Source organism: Bufo gargarizans, chromosome 7 (genome assembly GCF_014858855.1).
Source record: "Bufo gargarizans isolate SCDJY-AF-19 chromosome 7, ASM1485885v1, whole genome shotgun sequence".
In the NCBI taxonomy this organism is placed as follows: Eukaryota; Metazoa; Chordata; class Amphibia; order Anura; family Bufonidae; genus Bufo; species Bufo gargarizans.
This window is the reverse complement of record NC_058086.1, coordinates 61,899,937-61,915,952: the sequence shown is the minus strand read 5'-3', so window position 1 is coordinate 61,915,952 and position 16,016 is coordinate 61,899,937. Positions and strand designations below refer to the sequence as shown.

Below are 16,016 nucleotides of genomic sequence, written 5' to 3'. Positions count from 1 at the left end.
GATGTCTGTGGAGACCACGGACAGCATGCGTCCGTGATTCGCTAACGTGTGAAAGAGGCCTTGCTTGCAGACTTGCTGTAGACTTCAGTCTGCAGAATAAATTGACATGCTGTAGATTTAGAGTACAGCGTTTTTTGGACAAGGCTTTAAAGCCAGAAGTGGATCCACCAGGAAAGGGACGTATAAATCCTTCCTTTGTATTTCCGATTCCTATGGAATCCACTTTTGACTTTGGCAAAATAATAACCTGCAGGCAGATCTGCTTCAAAACTTTGTCCAAAAACCTCTGTGTGGTCGTACCCCTACAATACGGAATCTCATCCACTTTGCTGCTACTGTTAAACTATGTGCAGCGTATATGGACATACCCTGGAAGTCATGTCTTGTTCAAGGAATACTACATAAACCACATGAAAGTTGCCAGGAATGACACAGAAGATAAATGGCCGACAGATGTTGCATAGGCCAGAAGTTTATTTCCGAACTGCATTTGTCTCTAACTTGAATATTATCTTGATTGCTTTTTGGCAAAGTTTTTTGTCTGAGAATATGGAGCGACAAGAAAAAAATGTCTCTTATATGTTAAAGCCCCTTCACAGCAATTAGCTGAAAGGAGCATTCCTAGAGATGTTCGTTCCTGATATTTGTCCACACTTTCAGGGTTCTGGATGCAGATTTGGAAACCCAAATCAGGAGTGGATCATAAAAGAAGAGAAAGGCCTCTTGCACACGACCGTATGCCCTCCGAGACATACGGTCCGTGAGCGGGCCATATGTCCCGGAGTGGCATACATTGTGCGCATAGGTTACTATGATGCTGTCCGCAGTGGGCCGCCCGTGGGACTATTGTTCCGCACTCATATGATGCTGTGCGCTCCCGTGCGCACGATGTATGCCGCTCCGGGTCATATGGCCCGCTCACGGACCGTATGTCTCGGAGGGCATACGGTCATGGGCAAGAGGCCAAAGAATAAAGGACAGATACGACTTTTCTCCTTATTTGAATTCACTCCCAGTTTTGGCTTTCACTGCATGCAGAAACCTGACCGTGGTGTCATACCCTAAGGCCTCTTTCACATGAACGATGCGGATTAAGGGCTCATGCACAAGAACGTATTTTTTTGTCCATGTCCTTTCCGTTTTTTTGCAGCCCGTATGCGAAACCATTCATTTCAATGGGGCCACACAAAAAAAACAGAAAATACTCTGCGTGCATTGTTTCCGTATGTCCACATGGCTGTTCAGCAAAAAAGATAGAACATGTCCTATTCTTGTCCTTTTTGCGGACAAGGATAGGAATTGTTACAATGGATCCTGTAACGGATCTCCTGGCACCCCGACCGGGTACCTGGCGAGGTTGGTTTCGCCACAGATCCGCAAAAAAAATGGATGCAATACAGATGTCGCATGGATATCATCCGTATTTTTTCTGTGTTTTGCGGACCACAAAAAACATATCGTCGTGTGCATGAGCCCTAAGTCAGAGATCTGTTTAGGGAAAAACTGATGGTTTTGCACGCAAGTTCCATGAGTTTTGTCTGCAATTGCGTTCAAGTGTTTCAATTTTTTCCGCACGGATGAAATCAGCTTTGAAGCGTTTTTCATGCGCGTGAAAGAAAATTATAAATAACAATCAACATTTCCTCACAACCATCAGCAAAAAACGCATTATATCCAGGTGCCTTCAGTTTTTCACGCAAGTCCCATTCACTTCTATGGAACCAGGGCTGTGTGAAAAACGCAGAATATAGAACATGCTGCCATTTCTCCTGAACGCAGAACTGATGCATGAAAAATGTGCACAGACCCATTGAAATGAATAGGGTCAGGATTCAGTCCGCATGCTATGCGTTTGCTTCACGCATCGCACCCGGACAGAAAACTTGCGTGTGTGAAAGAAGCCTAAAGGCTCATGTACACGAATGCATGCAGTCCAGGAAACACGGCCCATGTGTCGGATGCATTTCTTGGACTGGCGCATGCTCCTCTGACATGCACTATTGTACTGTAGTCACATACATGATCATGTGGAATTGGATAGGAACTCGCTGCATCATAAATTACTATAATGCAGTGAGTTTGTCTGATAAGCCGCCGTCAATCTGGGAAATGCGGCTGACACACGAGCTGTGTTTCGCAAACTGAGCCCTAAAGTTTTTGCTGATCACCCGATGAACGCTTATTTGTGAGGTGAAAGTATCATAGATGTGGACACCAAAATCGTAGTTTCTGAGCAACAGGGATCTGCTGCAATCAATCTGGGGACAAGCAATCGCCCGTCCCCATGCAGAGGAGACTACTGCTGCACGGAAATGCAGCTCTCATCTCCTCCAACGAACAGGCAATTATTGGGAACGAATTGTCTGCAAAAGTCAATGTAGAAGAGCCTTTAGGAAGTTTTACTTTCTTACATCTGGTACAGAGCTATTTGCCAGAACTTTATGAGGGATAATCACTTGCTTCTGCAATACTAGGTATGGCCCATAGGTGGTGTCACTGTTCCAAAACCCATAATGGACTTGCAGAGCTGTAGAAAGTTCTGTTACGTTCTGCATTCTAGCAGTGATACATTTACTGACTAAACAGAGAAATTATATTTCCAAGATTTTAGAGCACAACAGGAGAGTTTACCAATTATTGAGAGAAAAAAAGCACAACATTTATTAGGCCTCATGCAGAAGGACGTTGTCAGCCGGTTCCCGTATTACGGCCCGCAAACAGCAGGTCCGCAATATACGAGCACCGGACGATTGTGCACCGCATCATGATGCGGATCCATTCACTTGAGTGGGTCTGCAATCTGGAAAGTGTAGTGCGGAACAGAGACAGGGAACCCCACGGAAGCTCTACAGAGTGCATCCATGGGTATTTTGTCTGTGCCTCCACCCTGCAAAAAAAAGTAGTCCATGCACTACTTTTTTGCAAGTGAATAGGTCCTGCCTCCGCATACAGAGGCCCTACGGTCAGTGCCTGTGCATGAGGCCTTAAAAGTATGGTACACTAACACAACGCCCATGGGGGTGATGCAGCCCAAACAATAAAATTGAATTTTTTTTAGGCTGGTCACACAGGAGATGGCTGTCGGTCGCCCCTACTCTGCAGTGTGAATGCACTCTTACTGAATGTCCCTAATCCTAAACAATCTCATCTACTGTTTTTTATTTGCCAGGTAGGCTAGCGCAGCAGTCTATGCTATTCTTAGTCCACACAGTTTTTTAGGTGATTGCCCCTGGACCTTGTCATAAAATGCTCCAAATTTTGGTCCAATTTGGAGGATCTAGATTTAGAAAAGAATTCACTGCCTGTAGGTCACTGAGGCGGTGTGGCTTAATGGGAAACTAGACAAGGTCTAAGACTCTGGCTGCTGTGAAACTACAACTCCCAGCATGCACAATTGACCTCTATGGGAGTTCTGTGTGCATGCTAGGAGTTGTAGTTTCACAACATCTGGAGTGCTCAAGATTGCTCACCCATGTCCCAAGATGTGATAGTTTTGGACAAAATTTGGGCACCGAATTCTGTCGCAAATTAAGCCAACCAATAAAGCCAGTCTCAGACGAGCAAGTTGACTGCAGGAAACACACTCCGTGTGGGAGAGAGAAATGGCGCTCTTGCAGAATACCATGGAGGGGGGGGGGGGGCCAGAGTGTTGCAAATACTAACGTTTTGCACCAAGATTTTTTATTTTTTTTGCTGTGTTCTGCCATCATCGCCTTTTTACACACACTTGGTGGAGCGTGGGGGCAGGCCATGGGGAGGACATCCTTTACCCAACAAATTTAACAACGTTAGGCTACTTTCGCACTTACGTTTTGTGCGGATCCGTCATGGATGGATCCGTTCAGATAATACAACCGCCTGCATCCGTTCAGAATGGATCCATTTGTATTATCTTAAACATAGCCAAGATGGATCCGTCATGAACACCATTAAAAGTCAATGGAGGACGGATCAGTTTTCTATTGTGCCAGATTGTGTCATAGAAAACGGATCTGTCCCCATTGACTTACATTGTGTGTCAGAATGGATCCGTTTGGCTCAGTTTCGTCAGACGGACACCAAAACACTGCTTGTCCGTCTCCGAAGCGGAATGGAGACTGAACTGATGCATTCTGAGCGGATTCTTTTCCATTCAGAATGCATTAGAATGCAAACGGATCCGTTTTGGACCGCGTGTGAGAGCCCTGAACGGATCTCACAAATGGAAAGCCAAAACGCAAGTGTGAAAGTAGACTTTTAGGCCTCGTGCACATGGCCGTTGCTCGGCTGTGCCCACATTGTGGCCCGCAACCAGTGGGTCCTCAATATAAGGGCAACGGCCGTGGGCACACCGTATCACAGATGCAGACCCATTCACTTAGAACGTGTTCTATTTGTGCGGAGACAGGGAGTGAAACCCCACGGAAGCACTCCATCGAGAACATGTTTTATTTTTTTGGCGGTGCGGACGGATCACGGAGCCATTCAAGTTGAATGGGTCTGCCCCTGTCTGCAGCAATCAGCAAGCCAAGTTCACACTTCAGTTATTTGGTCAGTAATTTCCATCAGTTATTGTGAGCCAAAACCAGGTGCGGGACAAAAACACGGAACAGGTGCCTTATCTGTGAGTAAGCTTCACTACTGGTAATGGAACTGATGGAAATCACTTCCCAAATAACTGGTGTGAACTCAGCCTTAAATTTGTTGGGCGGAGGTCCTGTCCATGCCGGTGTTACAAGGAAACTGACACATTACACCTCTAATCTATGCAGTTTCTGGCGCACAGACCTCCTGAGTATGAGCCAAAGTGATTAGGAGACATGCCTGTTGAAAGGGGTATCACTAAAATATGCCATCTATGTCAGATAGGTGCAGTCCCACCTCTGAGACCCGCTCCCATCTCCAGAACGGGACCCCTGAAGAGAAGAGAGGGCAGCAGAAGTCAATGGTAAACTGCCGTAGGCATTTTGATCGCAGATTAGGCTACTTTCACACTAGCGTTCAGAACGGATCCGTCTGCATTATATTGTATAAAATTTTCTAAGTGTGAAAGTAGCCTGAGCGGATCCGTCCAGACTTTTACATTGAAAATCAATGGTGGACGGATCCGTTTGAAGATTGAGCCACAGTGTGTCATCTTCAAACGGATCCGTCCCCATTGACTTACATTGTAAGTCTGGACGGATCCGCACGGCCAGGCGGACACCTGAACGCTGCAAGCAGCGTTCAGGTGTCCGCCTGCTGAGCGGAGCGGAGGCTGAACGCCGCCAGACTGATGAATTCTGAGCGGATCCGCGTCCACTCAGAATGCATTAGGGCTGGACAGAAGCGTTCGGGTCCGCTTGTGAGCCCCTTCAAACGGAGCTCACAAGCGGACAGCCGAACGCTAGTGTGAAAGTAGCCTTACGCCGTAGAAAATGGCCATGCCCTGAGGATATGTTCACACAGGTTTTTTTGGTGCAAAACTTGGCATGGACTGCACACCAAATACACATGCAGGTCTTCCCTGTTCATTTCAATGGGGAATCCATGTGGTTTGTGGTTTTTAAAAAATGCACTCTGGAAAAAAGAAGTGACCTGTCCATTCGTGTAGCGGGGCGGGTAGGATGCGGATCCATTCACTTCATTTAGGGCCACAAAAGATGCTATGTACTGTCCACATCCATATGTCTGTCCCACGGCATCCGCAAAAAAACATGTCTTATTGACCGCATTACAGACAAGGATAGAACTGTTCTGTTGTGGGCCGGGTGTTCCATTCCGCAAAATACAGAATGCACGCGGTCAGTATCCGTGTTTTGCGGCTACAGCCGTGTGCATGAGCATGAGCCCTTAAGGGCATGTTCAGATGGAGGATTTTGTGCGCAGGCTTCAGTGCAGATTCGGGGCCGAAAACGGTGCCAAATCTGCAATGAAACCTCCTCCTGCCGTTTTCAATGGGAGGCCGCACGCAGTTCATGTGGCTCAGGATCTTTTTGACATTGCGGTTTTTCAAGACCGTGACAAAAATGTACAGGTCCATTCTTCGGTGCGCCTTATCCTTGTGCATCATGGAGACCAATGATGAGCTTTCTGAACATGTTGTTAAAAGTGGACATGGTGATCTAGGGCCCCAGTCCAAGCTTTGCTCTGGGGCCCCATGGTAACTTGTCTGAACATTCCCTAAAAAAAAAAGTGCAGAATTCCTCAGGAGCAGAGCCTATAACACAGGCCACGCTGTCTGGGCTCTGAGGGGACCGTTCCATCCATTAATTGGGGGGAGCTTTATCCCCCCGCGAAGATTTCCGGAAAGTGCCGAAGGGCAGTCCCAGCTCCCGGGATCCCGTTGCAGCTCATTCACATTCATTCCCAGGCTGCACCGCGATCCCAGAGCCCCCACCCCGTGTCCTCGTCCGGCCCCTCTATCCTGCCCCATAGAGGAGAGCGCAGCGCACAGCCTGTTCCCCCCACCCATTGCCAGGTCCCGGGAGCCGAAGCCTTACACCTCCCCGGGATACCGATCCACCCGCCGGACACTCTCCTGTCCTGTCCCGCTCTGTCCGAGGAGCCGAGAAACTTTCCGGAGAAGTTGGTGCAGGTCGGCCGGCGCTGCCACCACCTCTGAGCGCTGCCTCTCCCGGCTGATCGCGACCCTTCCCGTGTGTCCCCCGGTGTACCGAGCCCCGGACATGCGGCCTCCCGTATTCGTCGCCCTGTTGCTCCTTGTGGACGCAGCCCGGGCCGCCATGGACGAGTGCTCGGAGGGCGGCCGGCCGCAGCGCTGCATGCCCGAATTTGTCAACGCCGCTTTTAACGTGACTGTGGTGGCGACCAACACCTGCGGCTCCCCGCCCGAGGAGTACTGCGTGCAGACCGGAGTCACCGGGGTCACCAAGTCCTGCCACCTGTGCGACAGCCTCCAGCCCCAGCAGCAGCACGGCGCCGAGTACCTCACCGACTACAACAACCAGGCGGACACGACGTGGTGGCAGAGCCAGAGCATGCTGGCCGGGATCCAGTACCCCTACTCCATCAACCTGACCCTGCATCTGGGTGAGTGACCCGTGCCCCCTGTCACTGGGAAGTGACTGTGCCCAGGCCATCATAAATGACAGCCAATGTGGCTTGGATTCTTAGAGCTCATGCAGACGACCGTAAAAAAATACGGATGACGTCAGTGTGCATTTCGTATTTTGCATCCTTGTCCATTACGCGGACAATAAGGGCTCGCGCACACAACCGTATGTATCTAAAAAATCCGGATGCTGTCTATGTGCATTCCATATTTTATTTTACGGAACAGCAGGCCCCTTAATAGAACAGTCCTATCCTTGTCTGTGTTTAAAAAAAAAAATATATTTTTTTTTTTTGTGGAACAGATGTACGGAAACGGAATGCACACGTTGTAACTTCCGTTTTTTGTTGTGTGGACCCATTCATACGAATGTTTCTACATACGGTCCAAAAAAAAAGGAACAAAAATACGTTTGTGTGCATTCTGTTTTCGTATCTCCATTCCACATAATAATAGAACATGCCCTATAATTGTCCCGCATTACGGACAGGGATAGGACTGTTCTATTAGGGGCCGGCTGTTCCACCTCGCAAAGTATGGAATGCACATGGATGTCATCCGTATTTTTTTGCGGACCACAAAATACATATGGGGGTGTTCATGACCCCTAAGAGGACAAATTTAATAAAAAAAAAATTTTTTGCGAACCGATTGAAATGAATGGTTCCACATACGGTCTGCAAAAAAAAATAAACGGAATTGACATGGAAAGAAAATATGTTTGTGCGCATAAGCACTTAGAGTGATGGTTGTGTTCGAGGACCTTTCATGGGTCCAGACTTAATAAACGAAGTATCAGGGTATGTAGGGCAAACAGCGGGGGTCTAATAGCGCTTACTTTTCTTTCTGGGCGCTGCTCCGTTCGCCCGCTGTGGCGCCCATCAAATTCTCCCGCCCTGTATGCTAGACTGAGTCTCTGTAGGCGTCTCCTTCTTCCTAGCTGTAGTGCTCTCCACTGTGATTGGACAGCTCACAGCCAGGGAGAAGGACACGCCCATTGAGAAACAGGGCCGTCTCCTCCTCCCTGTTCTGATGCAAAAATTAGCATACAGGGTGGGAGAATTTAACAGGAACCACAGCGGGCATACGGAGCGGCCCCCAGAAAAAATAGTAATCGCTATTAGATCACCGCTGTATGCCCTACATACCCTGATACTTAGTTTATAAAGTCTGGACTCATGAAAGGTCCTCAGAGACCCTATTATATGGGCAGGAGCTAAATAAAGAATCGTATGTGACAGTCCCTCGGGGTCCAGCGCCGCGCTATCTTCCCCTCTGCTACTTCCGTCTACATGCTTGCCACTGCTGCTGGCCAATCAGTGGTGACATTGGTCACGTGCCGATCCTGCACAGTCACCGCTGAGGTCATTGATCGGCCGCTGCACATCACACTTCTGGTCCAGTAGGGATTGGAAGCGGAGGAGATGCCCGTGACTGGTCAGTCTAACCACATGAAAATGGGTTCCCAGCTGTGGAGACCCCCTTTAACTTATGTGACCGCGTTCACTATCATTAGTTACGATTTAGCTTTGTAAAAACGTGATCCTAAAGGTGTATTCCCATCTCAGACATTGATGGCGTATTGCTGGGATGACAGGTGCGGGTACAACCTCTAAGCCCCACTTCTAGGTGCAGAACGGGGGCATCCAAAGCGAAAGAGGGCGTGCCGCACACGCACGGCATGCTCTCCATTCACTGCTATGGGACTTCCCGAAAATAGCTAAGCCAGCGCTCGGCTACTTTCAGAATTCCCATAACTGTGAATAGAGGATGGCCGCACACGCTCAGCTATCCCATAGCAGTGAATGGAGAGTGCACTGCGCATGCGCAGCCACCTCTCCATTCACCGGTATGGGACTGCTGGAAATAGCCGAGCATGCGCTTGGTTACTTCCAGAGTTCCCAAAGCGGTGAATGGAGGGTGGCCGTGTATGCACAGTGCTCCCTCCTTCACTCTGGGGGTCCCATTCTGGAGATAGGAGCTGGTTCCAGACCTGTCTGACACTAATGGCATAGCCTAGCGATATGCCATCAATATCTGAGATGGGAATACCCCTTTAACGCCAGGTGACCAAAATTGCCATGTCGCCCTCTCCTAATCAGTGACGGTGAGTCTTGGTCACCTCACCAATAGAATAGGCACCGAGGTCCCCGACATTTCTTCCCACGTCCCAGCGCACAGTGGAGTCGTCTACCCCAGCAGTGGGCGATTTTCAGCTTGGTACCATGCTGTTTGGGATTGTCCACCCGCACCCTAGTACATAGTGCCAGCCTCACAGCAGCGCTCCTCTCCCTGTCACCGGCCGCGGGTGACACATTCCCTCTGGTTTCCTTCCACACTACATAATTGCTTCTGATGTTATGAGCAGCTCTTTCCATCCCCTGGGGCCGTGAATACACAATCTCTGTTGTGGACACCACAATACACAGTGCTGTGCTCCGGAGTCTGCCTCTGCCGCCCTGTACGTCTCTGCTCCAGAGTCTGCCTCTGCCGCCCTGTGCGTCTCTGTGCACCCCGGGTTTGGTGCCGCCCTGTGCGTCTCTGTGCACCCCGGGTTTGGTGCCGCCCTGTGCGTCTCTGTGCGCCCGGGTTTGGTGCAGCGCCGCGTGCTTCTCTGTGCGCCCCGGGTTTGGTGCAGCGCCGCGTGCGTCTCTGTGCGCCCCGGGTTTGGTGCAGCGCCGCGTGCGTCTCTGTGCGCCCCGGGTTTGCTGCGCGCCCGCGTGGCCGTTTGTGCAGCGCCGCGTGCGTCTCTGTGCGCCCCGGGTTTGCTGCAGCGCCGCGTGCGTCTCTGTGCGCCCCGGGTTTGCTGCAGCGCCGCGTGCGTCTCTGTGCGCCCCGGGTTTGCTGCAGCGCCGCGTGCGTCTCTGTGCGCCCCGGGTTTGCTGCAGCGCCGCGTGCGTCTCTGTGCGCCCCGGGTTTGCTGCAGCGCCGCGTGCGTCTCTGTGCGCCCCGGGTTTGCTGCAGCGCCGTGTGCGTCTCTGTGCGCCCCGGGTTTGCTTCTGACTTTGTCTGCTACAGGTCAGTCTTGTTGCTGCGCTTTCAGCATTTTGCACCAGGTCCCTTTGCTTCCAGCCTGAGTGCTGTGGGTTTGGCACATGCTGCCTCTAGCGACCACTTGCGTTCACATAGTCTTTGGCACCGTACAATGGGCAGCTGACCACCCGCCTGTAAACTATGTACCCACCTGCCTTTCAGCCTGCTACACACCAGGCTGTTGCTGCCACGTTGAAAACCTTTTGACGCCCTGCATATGACGCCAGTCTGTGGCTGGCACCTCGCTTGTCGGTTACCCCTGCTTCCCACATGTCACCGTTCCAGCCCACAGCACTCCGCCCTGTGTTGGTGCTTTTTCTTTTTTTTTCTTCTTCTTTATTATAGCTTGTTGTAGCTATAACCCTTGCATTATTGTGCTGTATAGGTACATACCTTGACAGTAGGCTACCTTTGTATAACAGTATATGGTGTGTGTAAATTCTTTTTATTTTTTATATGAGACTGGAGGGGTCTGACAGCCTGCACTCGCCGGCGCCATACATTGTGTAGTGGAAAGAACTGGTAACTGCAGTACTGCTCCCTTCTCCGTTCACACATCAGATTTCTTTCGCGTGTGCACTAAAATTGTAAAATGCGGCACAGTATAAGTGATTGGGATTTAGCAAACCCCATTCCTTTAGGGCTCATTCACACACAGATTACTCTGGCTTTTTACTTTCCATACACCCTGTGGTTTTTGCTGAGCCTCTGATGCCACCAGATGTTAGGTAGCTACCCTATAGGTCAGTGCTCACCCTTATAAACAGGCCTTTGAGATAACATGTAGGATTGAAGCTAAGGCAGTGATTGCCCCTCATCAGTGCAGAGCAGAGCCCAGAAGGAGATTAAGAAATACGTTAAAAACTAATAAATTCGGCACATCTCGCTTAAATGGCATCTGTCAGCAGTTTTGTACCTATGGCACCGGCTGACCTGTTACATGTGCACTTGGCAGCTGAAGGCATCTGTGTTGGTCCCTCGTTCATATGTGCCCGCATCACTGAGGCAAATTATATTTTAATATATGCAAATGAGCCTCTAGGAGCAACGGGGGCGTTGCTATTACACCTAGAGGCTCAGCTTTCTCTGCAGCTGTTGCGCCTTCTGCATTTTGATTGACAGGACCAGGTGTGATGGTGTTTCCACTGCCTGGTCCTGTCAAAGTGCAGAGAGAGCAGAGCCTCTAGGTGTAACGGTAACTCCCCCGTTGCTCCTAGAGGCTCATTTGCATATATAAAAAAACCTTAGTGACTATGCACATTTTTTTTTAAATTGCATTCCAAGAGTTAGAACTTTTTTTTCATTTTTTTTTTTCATCAATGTACTTGTATGAAGTCTTATTTTTTTCAGGACACGTTATAGTTTTTAATGCAGCATTTTGGTTACATGTTGTTATTGATTAAAGCCAGTTGTTTAGCTAAACACTCTTTGTTTACGTCAGTAAAAAGGTGTATTAGTGGTCATTAAGGGGTTAAAATAAAATTTGCCCATATGAACCTGGGACCAACACAGATGTCTTCAGCTGCCAAGTGCACATGTAACAGGTCAGCCAGTGTCATAGGGACAAAACTGCTGACAGATGCTCTTTAATCCCTATCATGACTAGCTTCAGGTGGAAATGGCCTGATGTACTGTATGGGAAAGAAATGGGGCATGCTACGGCTTTTAAGAGACTGTTCATACATTGTACTGCATTTTGTTGAGTTTTTGGAGTGTGTGAACATGGCCTTATATTTAGCTCTTCCCTGAAACATCTAAACTTAGTCCCTGATTTATCAAGACCAGCATATGGCGCGTCTGCCTGCGCTGCCGGAGGAGGCATGACGTATGGAAAGGCACAGCCCTCGTCCTAAATTACTTGCCGCCTCCGACAGTCGGTGCACCGGAATTAAATCCACGGCACCTCGGACCTCGTGCAGTTTTCAGTTGTTATTTTCACCAGACTCTGGTGTAAATAAAGATTATTTCACTGGGGGCAATGCCCTCGACGCGCCCCTTTTAGTAGACTTGTCGAGGGCAAGGTAAAATGCACATTGCCACCAGAAAAGTCTTGTGCATTAAAAAGTTGCAATTCCGGTGGATATTCTACTTTTCTATGCCAAAAAAGAGGTGTAAGGCGAATGATAAATTTCCCCCTTAGTTCATACAAAAAAAAAAAAAAAAGCGAACAGCGATCTTACCTATTGGGAAACCGTCCATAATGAATGAGGTCCAAAGACCCGATTATACCTTTGTGTAATTAGACCTTTTAATTTTTCCTTCACCAAAGCAGCAATTAAATGCCTGGTGCAGAGAATGGCGCCCCCAGGCCCTGTGTGAGTGAGCGCGCCATCTGCTTGGCCCCCTGCTCACCGCGCCTGCCCAGAAAGGTGACAGACCTGAACGCAGGTTGTTTCTCGGGGACAGGAAGCGCGTCTGTCCGTGGTATTTTTGGGGACATTCCTAAAGATCAGTCTATTTTTTTGCCATTGCGTAGATGAACTACCAGAATAGAGACGTCTTCAAAGCAGTCTGCCGGCCCTTGGCGTAACTGTGCGGAGCTCTTAGATCGTGATATTTTGTCTACCTTCCGTGCCCTTCCTGCTGGACCCTTCCATGCGCCCACTGAACTTTTACTGAACTCCTCTGAAAGTCCCTGAACTAATACGATGGGAAGTGGAATCATTAAACGCATTGTAATGCATTGATTTCATTTTTTATGGGAAAGCCAAAGATGGCCAAGTTATAACCGGAATACCCCTTTAATGGAAGTTCTACCTTTAAAAAAAAAAAAAAAAAAGTCACATGGTTGATTGTTGCTTAATCAAAAGCTGAAGTATAAATCATGGGGGATGTAGAAGTAGCTTAAGCCCTTTGAAATGGTAGGCAGATTTCAGACCGTATTCACACACAGCAGATTTGTTGACAACGTTTCTGTCTCATTCATGTGAATGGAGCTTGCAGACTTCCATGTGAGGACCTCTTTCAAATGAATGGAAGTGATTTTCAGTTGCAGACATTTCTGCCGCATATCTGCCTTGTGTGAATAAGCCCCTAATGCCGGATGTGTTGATATAATAGTCACACTTGCCCCTTGATTGGTTAAACCTGCTGCCGCCTCTGGTGTCTTCTGTCGCCTCCTGTAGTTTCCTCTAGATATAAATCTGCTGTCCCTGATCTCCAGTATCGGAGAAGGTAATATTTGCAGGTCAGGCGTGTCTTGTGTGGTCAGAGGGCACCTGGTAGAACTTGCGTTTACACCAGCTTTTCAGGCGTGCTGCATATAAGCATTAACGTGGATGTCTATATCAAGCTGGCAGCTCAGGGGTTGTGTCCTTTCTGCTGCAGCTCTCTCCCTCTCTATCACAACTCAGGAGACAGTTGAAGGATTAAACTGAGCATGTGCGGCCATCTCAGTGAGCAGGGGGAAGAAACATACAGCAGGTGGCGCTATACAGATACATTTTATTGAATAACTCAGTGGCAATACTAAATTTCTAATTACATGCAATTACAAAAGTATTCAGATTCAGGTGCTGGTTTGAAAACTGCAGAATATTTTTCATGGGACAACCCCTTTAAGGTTCAGTAACCGCTTTCTGGCTGTTCCTGAGTTTCTCCATGCTTCTGTGTATGCTTCTTGTGACCAGAAATAGACTAGTATTTGTCCTGAGAAACCACAAGACCTATAACCTGCCTACACACACCTGACGGCACTCGGAGCGACAGAGGCTTCATTTACATGGATCCATAGGAACACGTACTGAACTCTAACACAGTCCTGGGCAGGAGGCCCTGGCATGGGCCCCTTTTGTGTCCTCCAGTCTAGACTTCCAAACTTTGTTCAAGGGCTGTCGTTTGGGTATCTCAGGGTGGTCTTGCAAACGCAGCAGATTTGTTGCTGAGTTTTCTGCTTGTGAAAAATCCTTTGGACTTTGCTTCTGCGGCCAGCCGATGGGTTTCAGCATAATCTCTGCAACAAATCTGCTACATGTGAACCACCTAAAGGGGTATTCCGCTTGGTTAAAGTTATCCCTGCCCCAGCAGAACCATATACCACAGTGCAGCACAAAATACTGCTGTCTTCACCCCAGTATTCAACTGTATCTCCATCCTGAGGACAGTGATACAGTTGAGTTTATGAAGGCACCTGTGGCCGCCGGCCATGTGCATAAGTACCTGATGCTCCTAGCATCAATTAATGTTTAGAGCATCAGATGATTATGTACCCAGCCAGTGGCCATGAGAAGGGAAATTTCCCTGTACGACCTATGGCCTGTCCACTCCTGTTTTCAGCAGTCCCACAGAGATGAATGGAGCTTCAGCTGATCCATGTCTTGGTAGCTCCAGACAGAAGTCTGAATAAGACCTCTTGCACACGAACGTTGCGTGCCCGTGGCCGTATTGCAGCCAACATGCGGTGGGTCCACAATACGCCTGTGTGCACTCCCCATAACGGATGGGGACCCATTCAAGTCAATCCAGGAGATGCGTAACAAAAGCACGGATCGGAACCCCACGGAAGCACAAATTTTTTTTCACTGTGTGGACAGATCACGGACCCATTCAAGTTGAATAGGTCTCGATCTTTCCCGGCCGCCGCACAGTCCCCGAAGCGCGGAACGGATGCACAACGTTTGTGTGCAAGAGGCCTAACGTTACGTTTTACGGTTTACTATTCTGCTGTACCCTTGTGCACAGAAAATATTTTCGCGGCTTTGCTCCTTTTTGTTTTGGGAAACTGAGGAATAATTGCAGAGGGGGAACCCTCCTCCCAGGTAGGGGCGGTTTCTTTAGTAGCTCACAAAGGGAACATGTAGTTAATAACAGATTTCGAGGATTAAAACCAGATTTCCTTACAGTCTCCTGGCTCCCAGGCAAATACGTCATATGTCTCACATTTTGCTTATATTGGTTAATTGTGCATCTATTACCGAGAAAATAAATCCTCGTCTTGTTGCTTTTGAACCGAGGTTGTGTGTGAACACCAGGCGCTTATTGCTGGGGAGTTAAGGACGGAGCTGTCAGATGCAGGTGGTGCCTTTGCTCAGCTGCTGCGCGCATATCCAGCTTATTTTATTTTTTGTCTTTTCATTGGAAATCTTAGCGGTAGGCAAGCAATGTTAAAGGGGTTTTCCACTTTGCACTATGTATAGTTTACTTGGTTTCCCGTACCTGCTCCCATTATCGTCAATCAATTTGTTCCATAGTGTTTCCGCCCTGCTGGTTTAGGCCACCCGCACACGATGTGGAAAAACTACAGCCGTACAGTACCTGCAAAGGGTATGAGATTACACAAATCTCATGTACACTTTGCAGATTTTTTTATTTTTTCATCCAGATTTCCAAATCTGCCGTATGGCCTATGTTTGCAGTTTTAGCTGTGGATTTCACCCTTTTTCAATGAAGAGCGGGATCTGTGGCAAAACTGCACCTACCGTAATCCACACCAACATCCGCGTTTAGAAATTGCAGATATGGTGCAGAAACGCAGGGAAATTCATGCCGATCTTATGTCCGTTCACGCGCGCTCGTGTCAGGTGGCCTTAGGACGGGGCCCTCTAGACGACAACATAGAAAATGTCTCCATCTGCAAACCCCCCCTGCCGGCTGTGTGCACTCCCCTTCTGTTTTCTGCTGCGTAGACGTCATATCCAGTGTTTGCCGTCTGCGCAGTACAAACCAGTCATGCCTCCCAGTATCCCGTCCTCCAAGATGCCTTGAGAATCGAGCGTGCACACCAGCATTTGTCTGCTTAAGTGGCTGGTTATATATATATTTTTTAGATTCTGAGCCCCATTGGGAACAGCTTGATGCTAATGTCTGTAAACCGCGGCGGAATATGTTAGCGCTATAGCGCATATTATTATTTTATTTTTTTTCAAACATGGGCACCTATGGGTGTCGGCTGCCCCACTAAATGCATGCAACTGAGGTTTCCCCCCCCCCCCCCCCCCTTCCCCCACCAACA

At 48.6% G+C, this 16,016-nt stretch overlaps 1 protein-coding gene across 1 annotated transcript in view; it reads left to right on the top strand.

Annotated features, from left to right (window-relative positions):
• Positions 1-6,356: 6,356 nt before the first annotated feature.
• Positions 6,357-16,016, top strand: part of LAMC1 (laminin subunit gamma 1) — a 105,511-nt gene continuing 95,851 nt past the window's right edge. Inside the window, exon 1 of the mRNA XM_044300827.1 lies at positions 6,357-7,011. Coding sequence (XP_044156762.1) covers positions 6,648-7,011 — 364 coding nt within the window. The 5' untranslated portion in view covers positions 6,357-6,647. The remainder of the gene's footprint in view (positions 7,012-16,016) is intronic.